This window comes from Benincasa hispida, chromosome 4, assembly GCF_009727055.1.
Source record: "Benincasa hispida cultivar B227 chromosome 4, ASM972705v1, whole genome shotgun sequence".
Lineage (NCBI taxonomy): Eukaryota > Viridiplantae > Streptophyta > Magnoliopsida > Cucurbitales > Cucurbitaceae > Benincasa > Benincasa hispida.
Genome location: NC_052352.1, coordinates 28627924 through 28652790, shown reverse-complemented (window position 1 = coordinate 28652790; position 24867 = coordinate 28627924). Strand labels below are relative to the sequence as shown.

At 33.1% G+C, this 24867-nt stretch overlaps 1 protein-coding gene across 4 annotated transcripts; it reads left to right on the top strand.

Moving 5' to 3' along the window:
* Positions 1–11727: 11727 nt before the first annotated feature.
* LOC120076367 (transcription factor BIM2) lies at positions 11728–17942 on the top strand. 4 transcript variants are annotated; one of them, XR_005481513.1, is made up of 7 exons: positions 11728–12242; positions 12625–12709; positions 13043–13112; positions 13235–13330; positions 16201–16605; positions 16848–16977; positions 17509–17942. XR_005481513.1 is itself a non-coding variant. In XM_039030180.1 (7 exons), the coding sequence occupies exons 1-7, from the start codon at positions 12125–12127 to the stop codon at positions 17608–17610; spliced, it is 999 nt and encodes a 332-aa protein (XP_038886108.1). In that variant the 5' UTR covers positions 11728–12124; the 3' UTR covers positions 17611–17942. The 4 variants fall into 4 exon arrangements, 2 of the variants coding, with proteins under 2 accessions (XP_038886108.1, XP_038886109.1); XR_005481512.1 differs by having other exon boundaries at positions 16812–16977; XM_039030180.1 differs by having other exon boundaries at positions 16201–16598.
* The last annotated feature ends 6925 nt before the right edge of the window (positions 17943–24867 follow it).

The window sequence follows — 24867 nt, the reverse complement described above, 5'->3', positions numbered from 1 at the left end:
TGAACCATGATTGTGTCTCAAGTAAGATTTATTGAGTCAATAGTCACTTTCCCTCAAGCCCTTTCATATCCATATCTTTCCCTCGTTTAGTTTGCAACATCACACATTTACGCACTTGTGACTCTTATCAGGTTTTTGGTTACTTAGAATTTCCTTATCGCACTTATTTAAGCTTTAACATAAACAAATTGCATCTTTTGATTCTCGTGCATGAATCATTGTTGTTCAGTGCAATCATTTCAAATCCCTGTGTTCGACCTTAGGTTATCCTAAGAAATTCGTGATTAGGTTTCACTTGGCCGGTGAATGAGAAAACTTGTCATTGGTGTATGTTTATGAAGATTGATCGCATAGACTCATTATCTCATAGCAATTTTGAGCTACGAAATCATTGCATCTTTTATTTACAGTAGGTACCCCACTCGCATGTCTATTACATGAACAACTTGAATCAAATCGTTTGTAACACTCACAATACCTGTAACATTTACAAAATGGACCGTATCTATAATGTTACCAGAATGAGAAACCTAAATCCATCCATATACTATAGACCTTATAGATTATTACTTGAACATGATCCGACTGTATGTCTACCACATACTATTCAAGTTACATTAAATAACAATGTATCTTAGTTTATTGGATTAAGTTGTGCAAAACTAATAAATGAAAAAAATACCTATTTATTTTGTCATTAAATAATAAAGTTTACAAGATTACAAACTACAAGATTTAAGACATAAACTTCAACAAAATCTACCTACAACAAAGTTATATATGATTCTTAAATAACGTCCCAGAGAAAAAATATTGTTATCAAGAAGAGAAGTTTTCAACACCAAAATAAAGTTGAATGTGAAAAGTCTACCAGTAATTTGAATTTTATTTCATATGTCGAAAAGAATATAAGATTGTTTGGATTTTAAAATAAAAAATAGTTTAAAAGTCTATTAACAAATAGTTTAAAATTTTGCTAATGTTAATTTTTTACCTCGTTAAAACATCAATTTTATTTTATTAAGTTCAATAAACGTGAATGAGAGGTAAAATGTACCCTTGTACATACAGTTACCCAAACTACTCTTTCTTCATCCAACTTCTTTAGCCACTTCCGAATCTATCACAGCAACATGTTGAGGGCTTATTGTCTGAGGATAGGTTAAGGCATGGCCCTCTAGACTTGCTTCTCATGATAAAGGGGTTGATAAACGAAACTGACTTCTCTCGATCCTTGCTTCCTTCTGATGGATAATAAATGTATCATCTATTCGACTATATTTGGTCGATCCATGTTAGTCTTTTAAGATTTCAAAACATGTATTTTAGTCATTACATCTTGGAGAAACAAAATAACCATTTTGGTCCTCCCTTAATTTGGTCACATAATATTTTGGTTAAAGAATACTTTTTGTTTCTGAAACTTTTATAGAAGTAACAATTTTGTCCCTAACCTTTAGTTGGTAATGAGTTAATCTATATACTGTTAGATTTGTAACAATTTAGTCTATGAAGTTTAATAAATAACAATTTAATCTCTACATTTATAATTTATAACGATTTAATTTTTATCGTGAAATTTTTTGTTTGATTTAATAAAAAAAATTATATTTGTAGATCAATAAACTAATCCAAGAGTAATTTTTTATGAACTATAAATAATAAGTTATTACACTATAAAATTAACACTTAATTTTAATATATCTTGTTCACGACAAGGATTAAATTGTTATGAATTTCAAAGTGTAAAGACTAAATTGTTACTCAATAAAGTTTAGTGACTAAATTGTTACCAGTTTGAAAGTAAATTATTACTAATTATAGTTCAATGACTAAATTGTTAGTTCAGGACCAAAAGTGTTTTTTAAAATAATATCTTTTATATAATACATACTTCAACTAAGGTATATATGTAATTTCAATACATACCCTCTGATATATGTTGGATTTAGTAAATCTCATGGATCTTGTTATTTGTTTAATAAAATAAAAAGTATTTTATTTGACATTTAGATAGAATTAACTCAATCCATTATACTAAGATCTGAGGTTGTTTAATGTAATATGAATAGTATGTGGTAGACATACAAGTGGATCATGTTCAAGTAATAACCTAAAAGGTCTACAGTATATGGTTAAGGTTGGGTTCCTTATCCTAGTGCCACTATAGATATGACCCGCTTTGTAATTATTACATGAGTGGTAAGTGTTACAGACGATATGATCCATATTGTTCATGTGGAGACATGTGAGTGGGGGTATCCTGTATACAAAGTTTATATAAGACCGGACCACGAGATGATTGGTTTCTTAGTTTAACACCGTTGCTTATAGAAACTAACTTTTCACTAGGATGACCATAGGTGACTTTGACCTTAATTCTATCTGAGTTATGAACTTCTGGCTATGAGGATAATCATTTGATCTATATAGGTAAAAGTGGTTTGTTTCGCCGACTCAATACACCTACCTTTTTGGGGATTTGTTTGAGTGGGGAGCTGGAACACAACTACACAAGATGAAATTCACCCCTTCTCGTACATAGGAAAAGTAGATAAATTGCTCCCTTAATAGTTGATTCTGGATCTTGAAAAATGAGGTCTTACCCTCTCATTGGCTCAATAGGGTTAGTTTATAGTTGGATTATAAACTATTTATTCATTAGATGAATCTGTGATATTTAAAGAGTTAAATGTAACTACATGGGTAAAATAGTAATTTTGACCAGTTGTAGTAATCACGAGCAATTTGTAAATGGTCAACTTATTATTGATTGGTTATATACAATGAACAAAAAAATATATTTACAGTGCGAATAATGCAGTTGACAGTCTTTAGTGAAGTGAACGACAGTTAATGAATGTCGATTAATCCAATTAAAGAGTTTAGTTGATTAATCTCTATCATTGGAGCATCTAATTTGTAGACTCATAAGGTCCCATTGTTAGCTCGATAAAAGCAAGGAATAATTGTTTTTGGAATAAATTTAAGTAATTGATTATATTATGTTTAATATAATGTATAATATATATTGACACATTATGATACATAGTTAATTATAAAATATGATTTATAATTAAACTATATAATATGCGAGAGAAAATTTTTGAATGAGATTCAAATATTATTTATATACATATTATATTATTTTAATAATGTAAATGATAACTCCCCACTTAAGGAAAATTATGATGATATATCGTGAGAGGCCCTCCCTCTTCTCTTATCTGTGATTTTTTGGAAAATCACTATGACAACAGTTTGGCAGGAAAACTCACAGATGTATGCTCTTTCAACATCCCTAGAAAAATTTTCGATGCCAAAAGCGTTTGAAGTCCACACATCCAAATTTCCCGTTCCTTTGAGAATAACAAGGTTGTTGCTTGGTGGTGTCCTTCTTAGAGGAAGAGTTCCTGTGGTTCTACAAAGAGTTTGCTCGTGATCTCGGAGGGAAATTTTATGAAGAATTCTTGTTCGACAAGGGTAAGTTTCCTCTTCTTTAATTTCCTTGTAGAAAGCATGCTTAGACTTCTGGTATGTTTATCATTTTATTTAGAGTATGTTTGCATTCTTCTCAATTTATTCACTATATATAAATTGAATTCAAATTGTACGACATTCTCACACTTCTGCGAGAAATTTGATTATTTCAATATATATGTTTGAAACTAAGTCATTCACAATCACATAGATCTGATTTTTAGTTTGATAATATAATATTTTAACTAATCAAAATTATTTGTAAATGAGAATGTTAATAACTTAATTTTTAATTATTAAACTTTTATAAAAAAAAGTGTCATTATGTTACGAAAGACAATTCGAATATTGTAATGATGAAATAAATAAAAATATAGTGGAAGGGAAAACAATTAACAAAAAGAAAGAAAGAAAAAAAAAAGGGAAAAAAGAAGTGAAAGCAAATAGCATATTCATTGTACCGAAATAATGGGGGAAGGGACAAGAAAAGATTCTGCAACTTGTGAATGTACGGACATTAAGACACGTCATTCCAATTCCAGTGGGTGCGCGCACATGGGATTCTTCTCCGGGGGCCGAGCCTCCGGTTTTCGTGGCGGATTTGTCTTATCACGTGTGGCCGCACGTACGATAATCGACGTGCATAAGCTCCACTGTTGCGGCGAGAGATTTTCATTTTGTATATTTGTTATGATTGGGACCCACCGCCACGTCAGAATATGCAAAAATCCCAGTTCGCAAATCCACGAAATTGTTAATTCACACAACTAAATTTAACCATTTCATAAATGTTAGGTTGAAAATTTTCCCATACTACAATAGGAGTAAGATATAGAAAATATTGATGTTGAGATTTTAATTTTAAAGATAGATGAATATGTTTATAATATTATGGATAGATTTGTCGAGAATTCTAGAGGAGTTGAGTTCAAATAATTTATGAAGGAATTTGGAGTGATATTAGAGAACTCATGGAGAGCTTAATGGAAGTCTCGTGGTAGTGGTACAAAGTCATAACATACAATCCACGAAAGAATTAACCCGAGTGTTTAGGAGGGGTGGAATTGCAATTGCCCCAAGTGTAATGACCCAACAATTTTGTGGATAAATTATGCTTCGTTATGAGACTATAGGTGTCTATTACATAATACCGATTATATAAATCATCAAAATCCATCGTTAAAGGTATGTCAAAAACACTTCATACTCCTCTCTATTACCATTAAATCCATTTTCTGGTATCAACAAATAAAAACATGAATATCGAAAAAATATTTTTAAAATAAAAATATTATATAAATTGTTTTTTCCTCAAATATGACAATTTATTTAAAATAATATTGTAGCTACTTCCAAACTTAATTACCGACGGTATATGAATTATGGGTATTTATCAAAGATATTTATTTATTTTTCTTTTGAGATATAAGAAAGAATTTTCTTAAACCTTAATATTGATGTTAAGCATTTCCATTTATGGATACATCAATATTTTAGTCATTAAGTTTAGTTAATATTTTCATTAATTGGTTGCCACATCAACATCCTTTAATAATCATATGGGATAAATAACATTAAAAAAATTACTCAAGAAATAAAAAAATTCTAGTTATAGAAAATTTTGAGTGATATATATGTTACCTCAAGATCAAATAGATGATATATCATTATTTTTATTTTAAGCAACATTAAATAATTACTTAGGAAACAACAAGTTCTATTAGAACATAGAAAGTAGGTACTCTTGGAGTAATGAGTTTTTTTTTTTTTTTTTTGCGCGCTAGTATATATGTTAAACATAAGCTCACAAAAGTATGAATTTTCTCTTTGGTTTAATTATAATAATTCAACAATATTTTATTAAAATATACAATTAAATTCAATTTAACAAAAAAAATGTATTAAATCACTAGAATGTTTGTTAATTAGTTAACAATATCTTGAATTTAATTAGTTAAATTAAGCCAGTGTATAAATTTAATTTTCAATCATTAATAACTAATTAATTTATTGATTAAGAATCATCATCAATTATTTGTTTAGATCAATTTAATAGTTTTATTTTTAATTAATAGATCATAATTAAAACTTTGTTTTGGGTGTTTTTTTTTTTTTTTTTTTTTTTTTTGTTAAGATTCTGTAGGATTGTATCAGCAACAACAGAAGCAACAAAGATCATTTAAGCACTCTAATTCATTAATTCTGACAAAATATGAAGTATGTTCTTGTAAAAAACAATGAGTTTCATGACATACCTTTGTAGAATCTCTTCAAAGCTTAATCTCCAGTTGCAATCTTCTCCAAATCTTGTTGTAGACTACCTCAAGATCTTCCCTACTTTGTGCTCTAGATTGAGTTGTGGGATTCAAAACAAGCTTGAATCAGGAGATGAAGGAGAATTGCTCACAGCAGCAATCTGGTTGAAGAACTCTTTCTTCCGCACGAATTTTCTCTAAAATTCTCTCTTGATTGCATGCCCGAAATTCACTCCAAACTCTTCAATATATTGCCGACCATCACAAGGCAATAATGATGGCTTTTGTGTGAGGAAATAGAAGATGAATAATGGAATATCATGTATTTCCATTTGTGTTTTGCATTTTCCAATTTTCTAACTTTATCTCAAAATCAAAATTTGATATCTCCAAAGTCTATTTTGATTTTAAAAACTGAAAAATAAAATTAATTTCATAAATTAATTTTTAAATAAAACTTAATTAATTTATATCAAATATTAAATTAATTTTTACACATATGACATATCCATCCTTATATATTTAAATCATGTTTAAATATAAATTATCCTATTCCATTTAATTTTCAAATTAAACACGTAATTATATCTCATATAATTACTAATTCCCTTAATTCTAATTTGAACGTTTCAAATTAATTTATCACCTTATTCTAGAGCTAGTCCATTACGAGCTAGTAGGAAGACCTCGTGAACCTACAAATCCTGGGCTCTAATAATGCAAGATTAATTGGCTAAACTCATTAGACCAAATTAATCCTGATTAGTTAACTAATGAGTCACTTCACTAAAGCCCATAGTTGCACTCCCCGTACATATATCGTGTCCACATGATTTAACCATATTCAGCAAGTCGACCATTCACAGGTTGTTTGTAATAACGGTTGGGTCAAATATTTGTTTTACCCCCAAGATTACGTCTTATTCCTCAAGTTCCTACTGATCCTCTAATGAACAATTGGTTCGTGATCTAATCACTAAACCAAACTCTCTCAGCCCAGTGAGAGGGCGAGGCCCTTGTTCAAGACCTGGATTCAGTACTTGAGAGAACAACCTTTCTCCTATCCCTAAATCGGGTAGGCGTGAACTCCGTCTTACACCCTATTCCCCAGCTATCTATTCGGTATTTCCCCTGAAATGGGAGTCTTATTGAGTCAGCGCTGTTGAGCTAACCCTCACCTATTTAATAAGGATAATCCCGAATAAACAGAAGTTTGTGGTTAACTGAGGATTAAGATCGAGTTACCTAGGTCATCTAGTTGAAATAGTCAGTCTTATATAGTAAATAGCGTTATAAAGTAAGAGTGACTTATTTCTGGTATGATCTTATGCAAACTCATTGCATAGGACGCCCCCACTCCTCATTTTATAACATATACAAATCAGGATCACATCGTATATAGTACTTTACAACTCTTTGTAACAACTATAGAGTAGGCCGCATCCAATAATGTTACCAGAATAAGGTATCCAACCTTATTCACCGACCATGAATCATTCTGACAATTTACTCAAACATGATCCATTTTTATGTCTCCACATAAAATCCAAGTACTCATGCAATAGTCATGGGTCTTAGTTTATTGAACTTTCATAAAATTTATGAAATCAATAATAAGTTTATTAATTATAGAAAATGTTTATCATTTTACAAACGACGAGTTTTAGGACATAAAATCCAACAGATTCATTGTCAACGTATAATCATTTTTTTTTATCTTATTTATTAAAATATATTTCCTCATACTATTTAATTAATATTGGTTTATATTAAATTTAGATTATATTTATAATACAATTAAATAATATGTCATTAGTAAATAAATATTCATATAGTTTTTAATTAAAATATTTTCTTAATTCATTTTTATAGAGATAAATATTTTAAAATAATGTAACTAATAATACTCATTAAATTTGTTCACACAAAATTTTCATAAATAAATTAGTACGTGGAATGAACTTGAATTTTACTTATTTGTATGTGAGTGTTGAATAATCTCTAATATTTATCATCCAATTCTCTCTCTCATACATGTACTTGACTCGATGGAAAACATTTATTTTAGAGCAAAGTACGTTATGTTGATCTTGTACGATGAAACTTGATTAGTTAATCTCGTATTTTAGATCTTGTACGTTAAATCAACCTTTGGTTTGTTGATCTTGTACACTAGATCGAAGTCTTGAGTTTGAGTCTTCAAGGATTATTGACTCTTTAGAAGTTTAGGGAGCCTTTTGAGGGGTCGTTTGATCTAAAGTTTTTAGATGTCCAGGAATTAAGGATAATTAAGAATTATAAACCTGAAAATAAGATTGATGAGAATCAATGATGATTGTGTTTGGTTGTGCATAAACATGCTATTTGAATTTTATGAGAACAAATTATTTTTGTATTTAATTGATAAATTAAAATTTTATATATTAGTTGATATACAATAAATTCAATTCAAAATTTTGATAAAAATATTTATTTAACAATCAAATAATAATAATAATAAAATTATTAATTACAAGTATTTGTAAAATGAGTAATTTATAACTAAAGTTATTAGAATAACAGGCAATTATCAAGTATTAAATTAAACCAAATTTACATTTCAATAATTAATTTATACCATAATAATTTAAAACAAAATAATTTAATTTAATCTTAATTCATTGAACGGAAAAGTATGAGAATAAAATGATAAGAATGAAAGGAAATAAAATAATAAAAGAAAAGAAAAATAAAATATAAAAAGTTGAATAATAAATAGAATGAAGAAGGAAAAATAAATATATTAAATAAAAAATAGAAAAGGAAAACATGTAAAAATATCACATAAAGTACAACAATGATTAAAAAAAGTTCAAATAATAAATATAAAAAGAAGAGAAAAATAACAAATAAAAGAAGAGAAAAAACATATGGAAAAATTAATAAAAATGAAAGAAAAAAGAAGAAACAAAAGTGGAGATTTATTAAAAAAACTCATCAATTATGGTGGGAATAAAAAACAGCGAAATATTTTCTCAAGTAAATACATCAAATTTTCCAACCAAATAAGTATTTTATATATTCATGTCCATTCCCACTATTTATTCCCTCAAATCAAACGACCTATGATAGTTGGAGAATTGTCTCTAGGCTGTCTTTAGACTTCTAATTTATGAACCCTAAATTGAAGAGAAACATCTGTATCTATAGCGTCCCGCAGGATCATGTGGACTTGGTTTGATTTGTCCATGGATCCGACCCTTATGTTTAACTAATTAGATTTTTTGGTCCAGTTAGACCTTGGTCCAAATTAAACTTTTTTTTTTGACTCAATTGAATATGACCCAAATATTAATCTCAAATTTAACCAAATTAGTTCATTTGTAATTTCGTCGTCAATTTAAGAACTGACGTGACAATTTATGATTGATTAAAATTTCGTATTCAACAAATGCATCAGGTTTTAGATTTATGTACATATATGCATGGATGGATGAATTTTGAAAAAGATAGACTAACAATCAAAATACAAGTGATATGTTATTGATTTTGACTCGATTTAATGTATGGATTTAATCAAATTATAAATTTGTTGTTTTGAACTTTACATATTCGACACACATTTTTTATGCCAGCTTCTCAAAACATGAATTTGGTGTCAAAGTTTTGATTTTATTTTCTTGGCATAAGTTTTGATGTACGGCTTGAATTTGAAATAAAATTTGGAAATATACTCCAAAACTTTATTATTTGAGACATAAATCAAATGTACCATAAATTTATTTAGGATAAAAAATTAAAATATGCCGAAATAAATTTGGAATGTTATCATAACTTTATTTGGTTTGAGGATAAAAATCCAAACTTGGATGATTTAGATAAGAGACAAATTTGAATATGTTCAAAGTTTAATTTCGGAAGAGTTTGAGATGTTGTTTACAATTTAATTTGACTTGAGAATAAAAATCCAAATTTAAATAATTTGGATTTTGGGAAAAATTCTTGACAATTTGGAACCTACCTAAATTTTAATTCTAAAACTCACTATGAATTTTAATGGTAATTCGAATAGTGCCCAAACTTGATGGACATGAAATAAGAGGAGAGCTAAAGGTGAAAATATCGGTTGTAAGCTTTTGAAGAGTGATAGCTAAAAATATAAGAATGGGAAGAGAGTATAGTGAAGAAAGAAATGGTGGAATGAGGAGAGAATTAGTGGTTTTATTAAATAAGGAAACACAAATACAAACAATGGTTTTTCTTGTGGAAAGAGGAAACAACACTAAACCTAATTTGACATAATTTTTAAGGGTTGTTTAGATTCGCTTATTATTATTATTTTTAATTCATTCCCATCAAAATACTTTTGATAAAAACTATTTAAAATGAAAATTCTCATGTGTTTTGCAACCTTTTTTTTATAATTTTTTATATATTAAAAATATTTTTTAATTAATGTCGAATTACAATAAAGAATGACTATAAAATAACGTAAACTAGTAATTTAAAATAATGGTTGTCAAGATAATTGGTGGTGATCGTCAGTGTTAATGGGCGGAGGTGGCCGTTGGAGGTGACTGATGGTGACGTGAGGTGGTTATCAGAGCTGGTGGCCAAAGTTGGTTAGCGACAGTAGTAAGAGGTGGTTTTCGAAGCTGAGTAGTGATGGTGGTCGGAGTTGGTTGGTAGAGGGTGGTGGTTGCCACGACAACATAATGGAAGTGAGTAAACGACTTTCGAGGGTATTTTGATAATTTTAAGAAATGTACAAATTATGGAGAGATTAATTATTAAATATTCAAAATTCAATCTTTCTAAAAGTTGATTTTAGGTATTTATTCTAAAACAACTTATTTCATATACACATTTTTTCAAAATGTTATTTTGTATGGTTGTCCAATACTCCATTTTTTCCTTTCAAAATGACTTTTTCCCCTCCAAAATAAAAATAAAAACCAAACATCCTTATAATTGGGATTATAGCATAGGTATTGTCAGAAGTGCAAACAAAGTCTCATATTGGTTAAAAATGAAGTGATCATGAATATACAAGTGAGCACAATTATCCACATCAATATGAAACTTTTAAAAAAAAAACCAAAAACAAAATCACGCCGTGGACAATATCTTTTAACAAAGTAACTAAAGGGGCATGCCCTAACCCAAAGTATAATGGGTCTAAGAAGAGATGTTTGGCCTCGGCCGTGTAGGTTATCTAATTATTCTAACGTGACTTCTCTCTTATGTAGATGCAATATATGTAGATGGCTCTGATGGTAGGAGTGTTCAAAAAACCTGTTGACCCAAACAAATAGGATCAACCCAATCCAACTCGCACAATTTGGGTTGGGTTCAAATAAATGCAAATTTTATGAGTTGGACTGGTTCATGAGTTTACATAAAATAACTCAAACCAGCCCGAACTTATAATTTTCAAAAAAGTATTTTTTTTTACTTATGATACCATTATATGCATATATTTATTTTAATTTATTTAATTTCATGTTTTTCTTGGATGATTTATTCTATAACAACTCCTCAAAATAATTTTGTAGCATTTCGAAAAAAAATTCATATTATAAATTGGAAGCAAGTCGTTAATCTTAATGCAATATATGAAAATAATTAAATAAAATTTTTACATTTAAAAATTTTAGTTATCTTTAAAACAAAAATTTAAATAAAAAACCCGAACAACCTGAACCAATCAAATCTAAATGTTTCATAGTTGGATTGAGTTCATTATTTGATAAGTTTATTTGAGTTGAAAAAACTTACAACTCAAACAATTGAGTTGAAAAAACTTACAACTCAAACAATTGAGTTAAGTGTAAAAAATGTTTCAACCCAGCCCAATTCAACCATAAACACCCTATCAGATGGAAGGATGAGAATACGGGTTTCATGGACAAAACAAAGGCCCAATAGAGAGCCCGAACTCATTAATTTGGGCCGGCCCAATAAATTCCTCAAAATGGATCGGCCTAAAATGAATGAAGTCACGAGCAAAGCATGAGGTCAGTCGTATGGGATTCTTCTGACGGATGCATCCCACTGAAACTCGCTCGTGTTCGGCACCAGGCAATCCGGCCGTCTAAAGCGCCCCCACGGCGGCTCCGTTCACCGATAACTGCCCCTGTGCGGCGGCAGCTCTGCTGCTCAGCCATGGCTTTTACATCTGCCATTCCTTAACATCAAATATCAGCCAAGTTCCACAACCTTCCCTTCGCTTCCCTACTCTTTTCGTTCGACCTCCTCAAACAACATTGCACTTCGATTTTGGTGCTTGGCAGCGTCTTCGAATTGGTGCAATTCCGTAAGTATTCTGTTTCCGGAGCTGTACAGGAAGTTGAAGTCTCCGTACAGAAGGATTGGAGGCTTGGACCGGCCGACCTGAATAAAATCTAAGTATGAGAACGGGAAAAAGCAATCAGGAAGACGAAGAGTACGAGGAGGATGAGCTAGTTGCCAAAAGAGAGGGGCCTTCTTCTACTTCCAACGCTATTAGTAACATCGGAAACAGCAAAGGTATCTTGTTTTTTGCTCGCTGACCTATTTCTTTCTATACTAGATCCAATTTTCCCATTACTGATGCAGTGCGATATCATGCTGACATGCCCATAGTTTGCGCTTCTTATTTCGGTGTTTATTTCTTATGCTGCTACCTCGTGTTCTGGTTTCGATTCTGTTATCAGCTGTGAATTTCAGTTGACCATTTTGTTCTCCCTGTATACAAGTTCTATCCTTTGATCATATCTATGAAACTCCAACGGGTAAATCAATTAGCAACTTCTTATTCTAGCATCTGTTATTTAGAATTTTGATCATCAGGGAAGCTTCGTTTCAAGGGATTGATTTATTTTTATTTAAGTTATTTATTTATTTTAAATGCAACTGAACATGGAACCAGATGCGAAGAACAACGATAAGGCTAATGCCATACGGTCGAAGCACTCTGTCACGGAGCAGCGCAGAAGAAGCAAAATAAATGAGAGGTAATGTCCACAAAAAGTCATTCAGGAGTTTCAAGATTGTTAGAGAGCTTATTGTGATCACAACTTGCAGGTCCATTTGTTCTATTGTTCGTGAACCATGCTGCATAATGATTTTTTTCTCTCTGGTTATTAACATATTGTAGAGAATATGAACATCCTATCTATGATCTGAGAAGGATTTTCCTTTATAACTGGAGTTTTGCGTTATGGGTGTCATTTGTTCTTAAGCCTTAAAGGAACCAGTCCCCCCGCCTGAATGATGCAATTAAATTTCTGTCTTACATCTGTCAACATTAAATGTGTAGCCCCTGACCAACCTCTATCTCATTTCAGATTCCAGATTTTGAGAGATCTTATACCTCATAGCGATCAAAAGAGAGATACTGCTTCATTTTTATTGGAGGTATACTGTCGCTTATTGAAAATGAGACAATGTTGAATCGAATCTGTAAAGTATCTATTCTTCTTGTGCTACATGGTAAAATTTTTCACCATCCATTGACTAAAATTAGTTTTTTGATGCAGGTGATTGAGTATGTTCAGTATTTACAGGAGAAGGTGCAGAAATACGAGGGTTCATATCAGAATTGGAGTGGGGAACCTACTAAGTTAATCCCATGGGTGAGTACCAAATGCTCTTCCTTTATTTTGTTTAGGAGTTATCATTCACTAACTTGGTTGTCAGCTTTATTTGTGTAATAACATTGCATAAGATTAGACATGGGAGCTGTGTCCCTCATATCTTAAATTGTGGAGCTACTTGTAACTCACTTTATTCCTCTCTGTTCCTATATATTTCATATGACCTGTTCTGTTCTATTCTCTTCCTATAACTTAGTTTCCAGTGTTAGGCTGGGGCTGGGCATAAGCCACATTCACTAGATTGTAACTGGAGGTGGGAAATGGAAGCAAAATGTTGTTTTGGGATGATGCATTGGTAGATGATTATCCTCTAAAAAGCACATTCCTCAGCTCATAAAATATGGACTAAGTTGGTTGTGAGAAGGATTTTGGGGATGAATATATAAGGAGGTGGAGAGTTGCCAAAGAAGTCTGTCGAAGAGGAAATTAATTATGTTAGTCTTAGTAAAAACTATCTACCCCCAATGACCAGAGATATTGAAGATGTAAAGGTTTGGACGATATGCCATTATGGAACTTTCTCAACCAAAAGTTTTACTTATTAAGCTCACAAATATAGAGTTTGATCTTGATAAGAATGCAATTAAGTTGGTGCCAAAGGAAAAAATCTAGAAGAAAACTAAAACTTTCCCTTGGACCACCTGAATCGAATTTTGAAGTTTGAAGCATTAAATGTTGTCTGTGGAGGTTGTTTTGGTGGGGTGGGTGAATTTGCGAAGGCGATGACCCCACTGGATAATTTCTTTGATTAGGTTAGTTCTATGCAAGAAAATGAATGAGATTTATCCGCATGTGCTTTCACTGCAATGATGGTAAAAGAGTATTTGAATGTAGATGTAGTTATAGGATCATCTAATCTACAATGGGTCTTTCATCCCTCTATTAGACGGAGTGTCCCATCATTACTGTATGGAGGTGATTTAAGTCGGAAGACAGAGATGGTTGGTGTCAACCTATCCACAGTGACGTGGGAGCTGTGGTTGTAAAGATATCATAGGATATTTAACGGTAAGGCCTTGGATGGAGACCAAGGTGGTAGGGTAGAGAAGTCTAGAGTTAATGCTTCTCAGTAACTTTTATTAGAGAAATAGATATACTTTATACCCCATTTAATTCAGTCTGGAGGACCTGCTCATAAACTTCTAGTGGGGTGAACTGGAATTTTGATATCTCATAAACTTCTAGGGAAAAAGAAGTTTGGGTATAAAGCTAAAAGACTTCGTACTATGCATGCCTAGGGGTCACTGGGTTCAAAATCCTTCAAAGCCATTAAACTGCAAATATCTTGCCTATATCTCGGCGATAAACTGTTAGGGGGTGTTTGGCCCCCCCAAGTTGGGTTGGGTTGGGTTGGGTGAATAAAAAAAATCCACCCACTATTTGGTTCACCAATTATTAAAGAGGTTTATTACCTCGTTATTCGCATCAACTCTCCCAATTACTCTTCTCCTATAATAATTATCAACTTAACTCAACTCAACTCTGCACGTCAAACGTCCCCTTAGTCATATTAGATAGTAGGCTCCCTTTTGACCTAGAATAGTTTGGATGATTTCTGGGAAATCAATAAAAATGTTGAGAGTGATGTAGCATTACTTGGTTTAATTGGTTTCCAGTTGCTTTGTTTATTCACCGTGGGAGTTCTTTATTTTTATAGTAGTCACTGTGGTGATTGTATTAGTTTTACCGTGGCTGTTTATTTTGTCTATAAATAGTTACCTTTTGGTAAACCCATTTTACCATGGGTTACTTTGTTTTTCAAGGCTTGTTTGTAGCCTTTATTAGTGGTATCTAGGTTGTAAGAGGTATTATTCAATCAAATTTCATTTCAAGATTTCTCCAAGATTTGTTATACACTAGTTTTGGTATTAGAGCCCCTTGACGAAGGGACTATCATGGCCGATCAAAAGAATCTCACCACCTCCAGCAGTGGTGCAGATCAGACTGGGGTATCAGAGCCCCTTGACGAAGGGACTATCATGGCTGAGCAAAAGAATCTCACCACCTCCAGCAGTGGTGCAGATCAGACTGGGATATCAGAGCCCTTTGATGAAGGGACTGTCATGGCTGAGCAAAAGAATCTCACCATCTCCAGCAGTGGCGCAGATCAGACCTGCGAAGGGGCTGAAACTCTCACCCCACAAGAAATCTCTCAAGGATTCCATTGTATGGAAGAATCCATGTTAAAATTGGGAAATAACCTATTGGTGGTTCACGAAATGGTGCTGGCTTTATCCAAGAAGATGGACAGAATGTTCACTCAGCCAATTTATATCCCACAGCAAGGCTCTGACGCAGCAGTACCTGCTTGCACACTGAAAGACAGCAACTGCACAATCCAAGAAGACAACAAGAACGAGCAAGAAACCTTCAACCACCTCCTAACCAACCAATTCCAAATTACTACAGAGAAGAGGAGCAACATCTTCATCAAAGACCCATTCAAGAATCGACAAGATTGCTGCAAGAATTACCAAGAACTCCCACAGTGACTAAACAAAGCAACTGGAAACCTATTAAACCAACTAAATGCTACATCAGAGGGGAATTCGGGGCTCCCTAACTACACTAAGGTCTTAGTAGTTTTTGTTTTTTGTTTTTCCTTTTTCTTTTTGATGCAGTAATATTTGTTTCTACTCTAGGATTTGAGTTCAACATTTATAACGCAAGTTAATAAATTTTAACAGATTGCTTGATTATGATCTTACCTTTTTCGACCTTATTTGCTTGCTTTGGAGAATGGTGGATTCTTAATCTCTTATAGGATTTGTATATTTCCTTGAATCAGGAATTTTGTTCTGCTGAGGATCTTCTCTATTTAGTATTTTAAACTTTACTGTATCATGCAGAGAAATAGTCATTGGCGCATGCAGACTTTTGTTGGCCATCCACAATCTGTAAAAAATGGTTCTGCTTCAGGACCAACGTATTCTGGGAAGTTTGATGATAACAACATTTCGATTTCACCAGCCATGCTTGCAAGCTCACAAAATCCTCTTGACTCCCACTCAGGCAGAGATATTCTACAGGACGCCGACATAACAAATAAAGTTCCACATCCCATGTCTCTGGAAGGAAATATGCATGCTTCTATCCGTAGTGACACCGTTCTCGATCAATCGCTCCACATTCCAATTTCTGATGCACAGACAACAGAATGTCCCATCACCAACAATGCATCAAACCAACCGGAAGAGATGGCTATTGAAGGGGGGACAATAAGCGTTTCAAGTGTTTATTCAGAAGGGTCAGTTGTAAGATATTTAATACTTATTTTTGCTTCAAGTATTTTGGTAGGCTATGGAGATTCAATGAGCTGAAGGTTTTATTCTTCTTCCTATTTTATAAATATAGTAACAATAATGATTTAACCTTTAGTAGAGCTTGTTCAAGTCCCAGCATGTATAGGATGTCTGCATAGTTTCTTTTGGAGGCGTTCATTTGCATGGTCTCTTCCTAGGATTTGGTAACAGCTCTGGACCTTGGTGCTGAGCAGGTTTATGAACAGCTTGGCTCAAGCTCTGCAGAGTACTGGACTGGATTTGTCACAAGCTAGTATCTCCGTTCAGATTGATCTGGGCAAGAGAGCAAATAAGGGAATGCCGTTTGGAACGCCTATTTTTAAGGTATGAAGTTGAAATCTCAGTTATTTTTCTGGTGTATGGTTGATAAGGCGGGCTATTTCTATTTTTATATATTTTTATATCCGTGAGTATTGGGGCGAACTTATGTGTCACCTCAAATAATCTCGCGGAACAATTCACTTGACCTTACTACATTTGAGTGCAAGGAAACTTATGGGATATTAAATCCTAGGTAGGTCACCCATGGATTGAATTCATTCCCTCTTAGCCCTTTTATCAAATCCATAACCTTTATTTACCATTAGGCCAACCCATGATGATTAGGTAGACTATTCTTGTTTTGCATATTTTTTTTTAATATTTTCCTCATCCTAGTAGAATTGAGCAAAAGATTAGAGATCATAGTAATAACTTCAAATGCAGGAAAAATAAACTAAAATTCAATCTGAGAAACTTGCTGTCACAAAAATTGTTGACATGAAAACAATCACCCATGATTTTGAAAACATAGAACCTTAAACCACCAAATGTTGTGTCTTTTGTATTGTTCTAAGCTCTTCAATTTCTTACCAGGAAACTGGGAATCCTCCCTCCAGCCACCCAGCAATGGCAAATGTAGGGGACTTAGGCAGCGGAGATGACTCAGAACAAGCAAAAAAGCGGCTAAGAACATGATAATCTGGCACCTCGAGTCCCCGGTTTATTACACTGCGCCTGTTTTTAATGTGAATTTGAATGTGATGTTTATTGTACAGATTCGCTTCTTTTTTTTTTTTCAATCTTCTTCCTTGACCTTTTATACAATTTTCTTCAAACTCATATTACTAAGACCATCAGTGTTAGGAAATCCAAGTTAAAATTTGGTACTCAGATCTTAGATTTTCCAGTTTCATTGCTCTGTACTCTTATGTTTGTAGTTGTAATCACAATATAAATGGGAACCTCCCAAAAAGAGCTTTAAAGAGGGGATATTATTTTCAGTTGAATATTATTAGTGGTTGGCTCTACTGATTTCTTCATTTTCTAATCTACATTTTTACATAGTATTTTTTAAATAGTGTGCAATGGATGGTAATTGGTATTAGTTCTCTTGAGGAATTTTAATAAATTTGTAAAAGAATCTTGAAAACATCTCTGGGAACTTTAATTTTAAAAAAAAATGGACTGCTAACAAATTGTAAGAAGAAAATTAGAATTTAGTCTTCATTATCTATAATTAATCAATTTAGATAATTTGATATTGATTTATAACTATTTTTGCTTTATTCTTTTAGGTAAATCAACCCAAAATCATATGATTAAATTATTATTCTCTAAACAATTCAATCAAAGTTGCGACGAAAAAAGTTATTACATATTTATTTAATTCTTAAATAACTTGAGAAAAAAAATATCGGAGACACAAAGATGAAAAACATTAACAGTTGCTAGTGTACATTTGATTTCAACATTTCCTATCTAATAGACACCACTTCATTTTTTTTTTTTTTTTAATAAAAAAAAGGGTCTTATGTGTAATAATAATATATTAATGGTTATCCCAACTAGAATTTGTTGGAGTTCCAAATAATACACCCCAACTCCGTCAGTATTACTTAAAACTCCTAAAATTTGCAGTAATCGATTCAATTATAAAAATTTAGGTCTGATATAATTTTCAGTCTGGAATTTTGAGTAATACAATCCCAAAGTTTTATATTAAAATTTGAATTTTCCCCATATTATTCTTTATAAATAAAATTTCATCTACAATATCTTATAAATAAGATTAAATTTCATGGCGAATACCTATAGGATTTAATATCCTACAAGTTTCTTTGGAAACCAAATGTTATAGGGAAATGCAGATTGCCTGTGAGATTAATTGAGATGAGTGTAACTAATTTCCAATACTCATGGGTATAAAAAAAGAAAATATATATATATACACACAAATAACAAATTTGATTAATGATTTAAGTTTCAACGTATGCTCATAAACAGGATATGGAAGAAGAGCATTAAAGTAAAAAAAATCTTAAAGAGGTATGTGCATAATAATACGCAATAGATTTTTCGTAGAATTCAAATTAACGAAATCCCAGTCCCACATTGCTAGAATTAATATTGAGCATAGCATTGATAATGCGGCTGGCAACACCAACCGCCGCTGAGCTCGTTAATGTGGGCTTGTAACTCAAATGAGGGCATTAAAGTGGTTGAAATTGGGCCCGACCGAGTGGGTTGAACAACTAGAGAATTCCACCGGGCCGCCCGTTCGAAGTAGGAAGTTGGGCCTTTGACTCTCGGCGAAAGCCGAGTGTTAATTGGACAAAGAACCTACCACTAACATTCTGTTATCACTGTGAGAGACCAAGACCAGCAAAGGTTGAAAGGAAAAGCTCGATGACCTTGGAATTCTTGTGTATAATGTTGAGAAAAAACCTAGTATCTCTTCCTCTATATCATCATAAGTTGATAAAGGTGCACCCAAAACTAATTGAAGTTCAGAGAGCAAGACTTGCCATTTCTTTGTTGCCAAATAACGATGAAAGAAACCAGAATTGGCATCCCTTCTTTTAGCCACTAAAGCTTGCATTTTTTAATTTAGTTACGCTCTTCAATGAGGTAAAAGATTCATCAATTCACCTTTGGCAAAGTAACAGCTTGTAATTCTTTAGAAGAAAGAACATCTGAAATGCTTCAATTTCAACTAAGAGATTCTGCTCCACTTACTTGCTGAGATTCTTGGTTGTGATGCTAATGGTTGGAGGACACCGCGTAAGGCTGGTATCACAGAGCACAGCGGTTACCTCCCACTTCTGTCGGTGGAAGGATGACGGTCCGGTTCTCCTGTGTTTCAGTCTTTACCCACTGGGTAGGCCTCAGCTTAACAAACACCTTTTTCTTTTTTTTTTTGAGCTCTCGGCCGGCCCAACGGGCGTTTATTAAAAGTACTTCAAACTGACCAGGACCCTCCCCTTCCAACATTAAAGAAGTTGGGATTGAGCTTTGAGCAAAAGCCCAAAAAAGTTAGCTGGCTTTTTAACAGAGCAGCTTGACCTTCACGCTTCCGGCGATGGAGGAGGGGATAACGGGTTCTCCTGACCTTCACCCGATCAAAAAAGTTAGCTTTCTCCATTTTGCTCTCTCCTCTACTTCTTTTATTCTTCTCATTCTTTCGTGACCTTCATGGGTGCCACCATATTTTCTTACGATTATATTATTATATTATTATATTATTATTTTACTTCTTAAGGGTACTGTATTTAGCTGTAATAACAGGATCTTATTGAAATTGGTGTCCTAATTCTCCTGGTAGTCTTGTAGTTTATAAACACTCTATAAACATATTGTTATTAATAAAATAAGTGTTATTTTATAAGCATTTACTCAATCCAATAAACTAAGATCCGTGGTTATTTTATGTAACTTAAGCATGTATGTGGAGACATACAAGTGGATCATGCCATAAGTAATAACCTAAATGGTCTGTAGTATAAGGATAAAGGAAGGATATCTTATCCTGGTGACACTACGGATACGACCCGCTTTGTAGATGTTACAAGTGTTGTAAAGTGTAACAAATGGTCTGATCCTGACCATTCATATGGAGACATGTGAGCAGGGGTATCCTATACAAAGAGTTTGTATAAGACCGGACTGCGAAATGATGAGTCTCTTTATATAACGCTATTCATAATTGTGGCTTACATTTTACTAGGATGACCATAAGTGACATGACCTTAATTCTGAGTGAGTTGGGAATTCTTGCTCATAAGGGCGGTCCTTTGATTTGTATGGGTGAGAGTGGGCAGATTGCCAATTCTACAAGCCTGCCATTTTGAGGATTCGTCTGATTGGGGAGCTGGGAACTCAGCTACACCAGACGGAATTCACTCATTCCCTGAAGCAGGGGTAAGTAGATAAATTGCTCCCTTAAGGGCTGATTTTGGGTCTTGAACATAATGGTCACACCCTCTCTTATCCTCTCTTGGGAAGAAAGGACTGAGTTATAGTAGGACCATGACTTATTGTTCATTAAAGGAATTAGTGAGTTAGATGTAACTAGAGGCAAAACGGTAAATTAGCCCAGCTATACTTACGAGCAATTTGTGAAGGTTCATCACACTGTTGATTGGTTATATTTAATGGACATGGAAATATATCTGTAGTGCGAAGAGTGCAACTATCGGTCTTTAGTGGAGTGACCAACAGTTAACGGATGGTGAATCTCGTGATTAAAGAGTTTAGTCAGTTATTCACGTAGCGCTGAAGCTTCAAGCTACAGGTTCATAAGGTTCCCTTGGTAGCTCAATGGATTCAAGTTGAGAATCAAATTTTGGGTTAGTTTAAAGTATTCAAATTAACAAAAGGAAATTTGATTATATGTGATATAATTAAATTGATTCAATTATATGTGATATAATTGATTTGATTTATTAGATACATTAATTAAGATAAATATGATTTATATTAAATACCATAAAATGAAAAAAGAACTATAGTTTATATGTTTCATATGATGAAATATTAAAATTCTATGTTATAAATATAATATGATAAGTTGGTTATTGTATTTATTTATAATATATTAATTATGTGATAATTAATTAATATTTTTCTTTAATAACCGAATTGAATGGAGGTTATTGAAAGTTTTATGGTAATTGTGAGAGAAAAGGAAAATGGTTTTCCAAAATTAAGAGGTTGATGTATTCATTCGGATTGATCTCATAGAAAGGTTATCGAGTAAAAGTGTTTTATGAAACGATAGCATAGAGAGACTACACGATCGAATACTGAGTTTACTATACGATAGTTACTCATTTATTCGTTGCTAACCGATCGAGTAGCAAGTCTATACGATAGGCTTCTTCTTACTACACGATCGAGTATCTAGTCTATACGATAGACTTCTTCCATCTCCCACTTACTCGATCGTCTACCTCCTTCATTCCTCTATCCAATGTCACATAGAGCCCACAACTCATGGATTCTCACACCGAGAATACCAAGGTAACTCTTGCGGCGGTGTTCTTGTTCCGTTCGAGGGTCGAGGATCGAGTTGCACTCGATAGTGATCGAGGATTCTTCAGTTTGTGTTGTTGACTATTCTGATAGTTGCATTTGAGTTCTTCTTTGGACGCGTTGGAGATTGATCGAGGGAATACTAGAAGAAGGAGTTCTTCAAAGGTATTTTTTTCGATTCCCTTGTCCATTTTTTTAAGAAGCATGCTTGTAATTTACTTATTATGCATAATCTGTTCTTTTAGACTGTAATTGTTTGTGTTATTTCTTAATGAAATTTGAAATGATCCGCTTCCGCTCACTGGATCTCTGTTTAGAGTTCCTTCAGGTCTTGCAGTTTAACAATGATGATCTTGGTTTCACTGTTGTTATTAACTAATGAAGTTTGTGAATGATACGAGTTCGACTAGGATTGAGGATGTAAGGCCCCTCAAAGTTGAGGAATTATTAATAGGGTTTTGCCTTTTTATGCAGGCAGTTCGTCGAGGATGCCACATCATCCTTAAGAAAAAATAATCCAGATAAAAACCTTTCTCTATTGAAACGGCATTAAAAGTCAATCGAAAATGTCACACCCCTAAAAAATGTGCTCGAAAAACGTGAAAGGAAAGGATAAAAGAAAATAAGGAGGGAAGGACTGCAACTATGGTTTTCAGCCTCTCTTCTGAAGTACTCGATGCAATTTATAAGTAATGTGCATACGTATGCACAAAGCAGACCATTCAAACTGAACGGAAAATCCAGAAGACCACGATAAAGTCGGATGAACGAAGAGAAAAGGCTTGAATGGGAGACTATATTCCTATTTGGTTGTTGGAAATTAAAAAAAAAAAATCTAGAAATTTAGGGGTTAGACAAGAAAATTGGAGGGCATGGTCAAATTTTAGTCCTCTAAAGGATTAGGTTCAAACTTTTTGAGAAAACAAGAGCGTTGCGAGGAGAAGGTGACGTGGATGAATAGCCAGACAAGGAGAGACGAATAAGGAAGAACAACAAAAGCAAGAAAAAGTTGAAATGTTATCCAGTCATCAAAATTTAATATAATATTCATATAATTTGCCCAATCATCAAGTCCTATCAATAAGCAACTCCCACATCAATTTTTTATTAGTTGAATAACGGTCAATTTGTATTCAAGAACCATTTAGAACTAATTTCCAAATCTTGGGACTAAAAATGTAACTTCTGAAACTTCAAGTACCAAATAGAATTCAACTTCAAACCTCAGGAATTAAAAGTGTATTTTGCCCTTATTATTATTATAATTGTTAAAACAACCCTGCATAATTTTGATTATTTTTTTTAACAATAAAGGGAATATGAAACGCCACATATGGAAAATATTAGAAAAATGCCAAATATGAAAGATGCCCCTTCTTGCATGCGGGCCGAAGATATGTTTAAGAGCGTCATGCCTGAGCTGTGTAGACGGTTGTCTGAACATTCCCCTTAGGGACTCCATGATCTCATGAGCTGTGAGCATGGGCTCATACTTCTTGGCCAAGACTTCGTTAAGACTAGCCAAGATATACACTCGAGTCTTTTTGTTTGCCTGTGTCCAATGTTTGTATGCTTTTCGAACGTTTTGATGAGCATTGTGAGCTAGAATGGGAGGATGATCCTCCATCAGGACAAAACGAAGATCATTGGTGATCAGTATTGTATTGATTATATTTTCCAACTAGCGTAATTCTCTCCCATTAACTTATCCACAACGTAAACTTAAAGTAGCGGTAGTCATGTTTAAGAATTTGTTGAAAAAGAACAAACTATTTACATTTAGTCAACTTGCATTAAACCACTTATGACAACCAATCAGATTTTTAGCAAAATAGTCTAGTGTACCCCAAGTTACATCTATTTTAAAATGATATTTCAGTGAGGTAGGACAAAAGTCACCGTAGGGTGATCAAGTGCCCCTTCACTGAAATGAGACATTCTCAACCATTAGACAGAAATAACATATTGTCACTGCAACTAACAGTCACCATTGTTTGGTCCAAAATTTGTTAACATCCTTAACAATTATGTATAAGTGTAACCCCTCATTTTAGGTTCTAGAGTTCTGCCCCAATGAGCCAACCATAGGAAAAAAACCGATTGCGTCATGAAACTAAAAAAACCCTATCCATTTCTAGAGATTGATAAAGCGTCATGCGATATTGCCATCCTTTAGGGAGACACCCACGATGCCACGAGACGTTGCATGAAACTTTATTTAACCTAATGAGAGAGACCGAGCGATGTGCTGTCACACGCCCTGCTCCCACTTACTATAAACACTCTCTCCATTCACCTTGTATTGATCTACCCAAATGCCACCCATAGGGGGACACCCATGGTGCCTCGAGACCGAGAGTAGATCTCACGTTGTGAACTTATAGGGAGGAACATGTAGAAGATAAAATGAAGTATCATCCCCATTTTCCTCCCACTGAGTGTTTTATCTAGGGTTAATTAACTTAGGAAAAATTTGGCTACTGATTTTATCTAAGTGTTTGTTTAATTTGCTAAAAGACAACGCTTGTCTTTGATGATTAAACAATTTTAATTGAAGTCTCATTAAATTCTTTAATAGACATTGATCAAACTTGCATGCATGTAACAAATCTATCTAATTCACCTTTCCAGGAAGGTTCCCAGGTAGGGATGCGACGTTTCCATCAACTTAAGTACCCCAACCTAGCCAGAACCTGCCTTAGACAAAAGGTCTCTTATAGATACATTTGTTACATATTTAATCTTTTATTAAGAATCATTTTAACCCTATTAAATCGATTAAAAGATTAAACTAAGATTTCTAATCTCATTAGAAATGTGATCTTAGGTCTATCTCAATCATATTTTAAAACAACTTTAAAAAATGATTATAGCCTAAGGTTTGCATGCAACTCTTAATTATTGATTTTAATTCTAATTTCA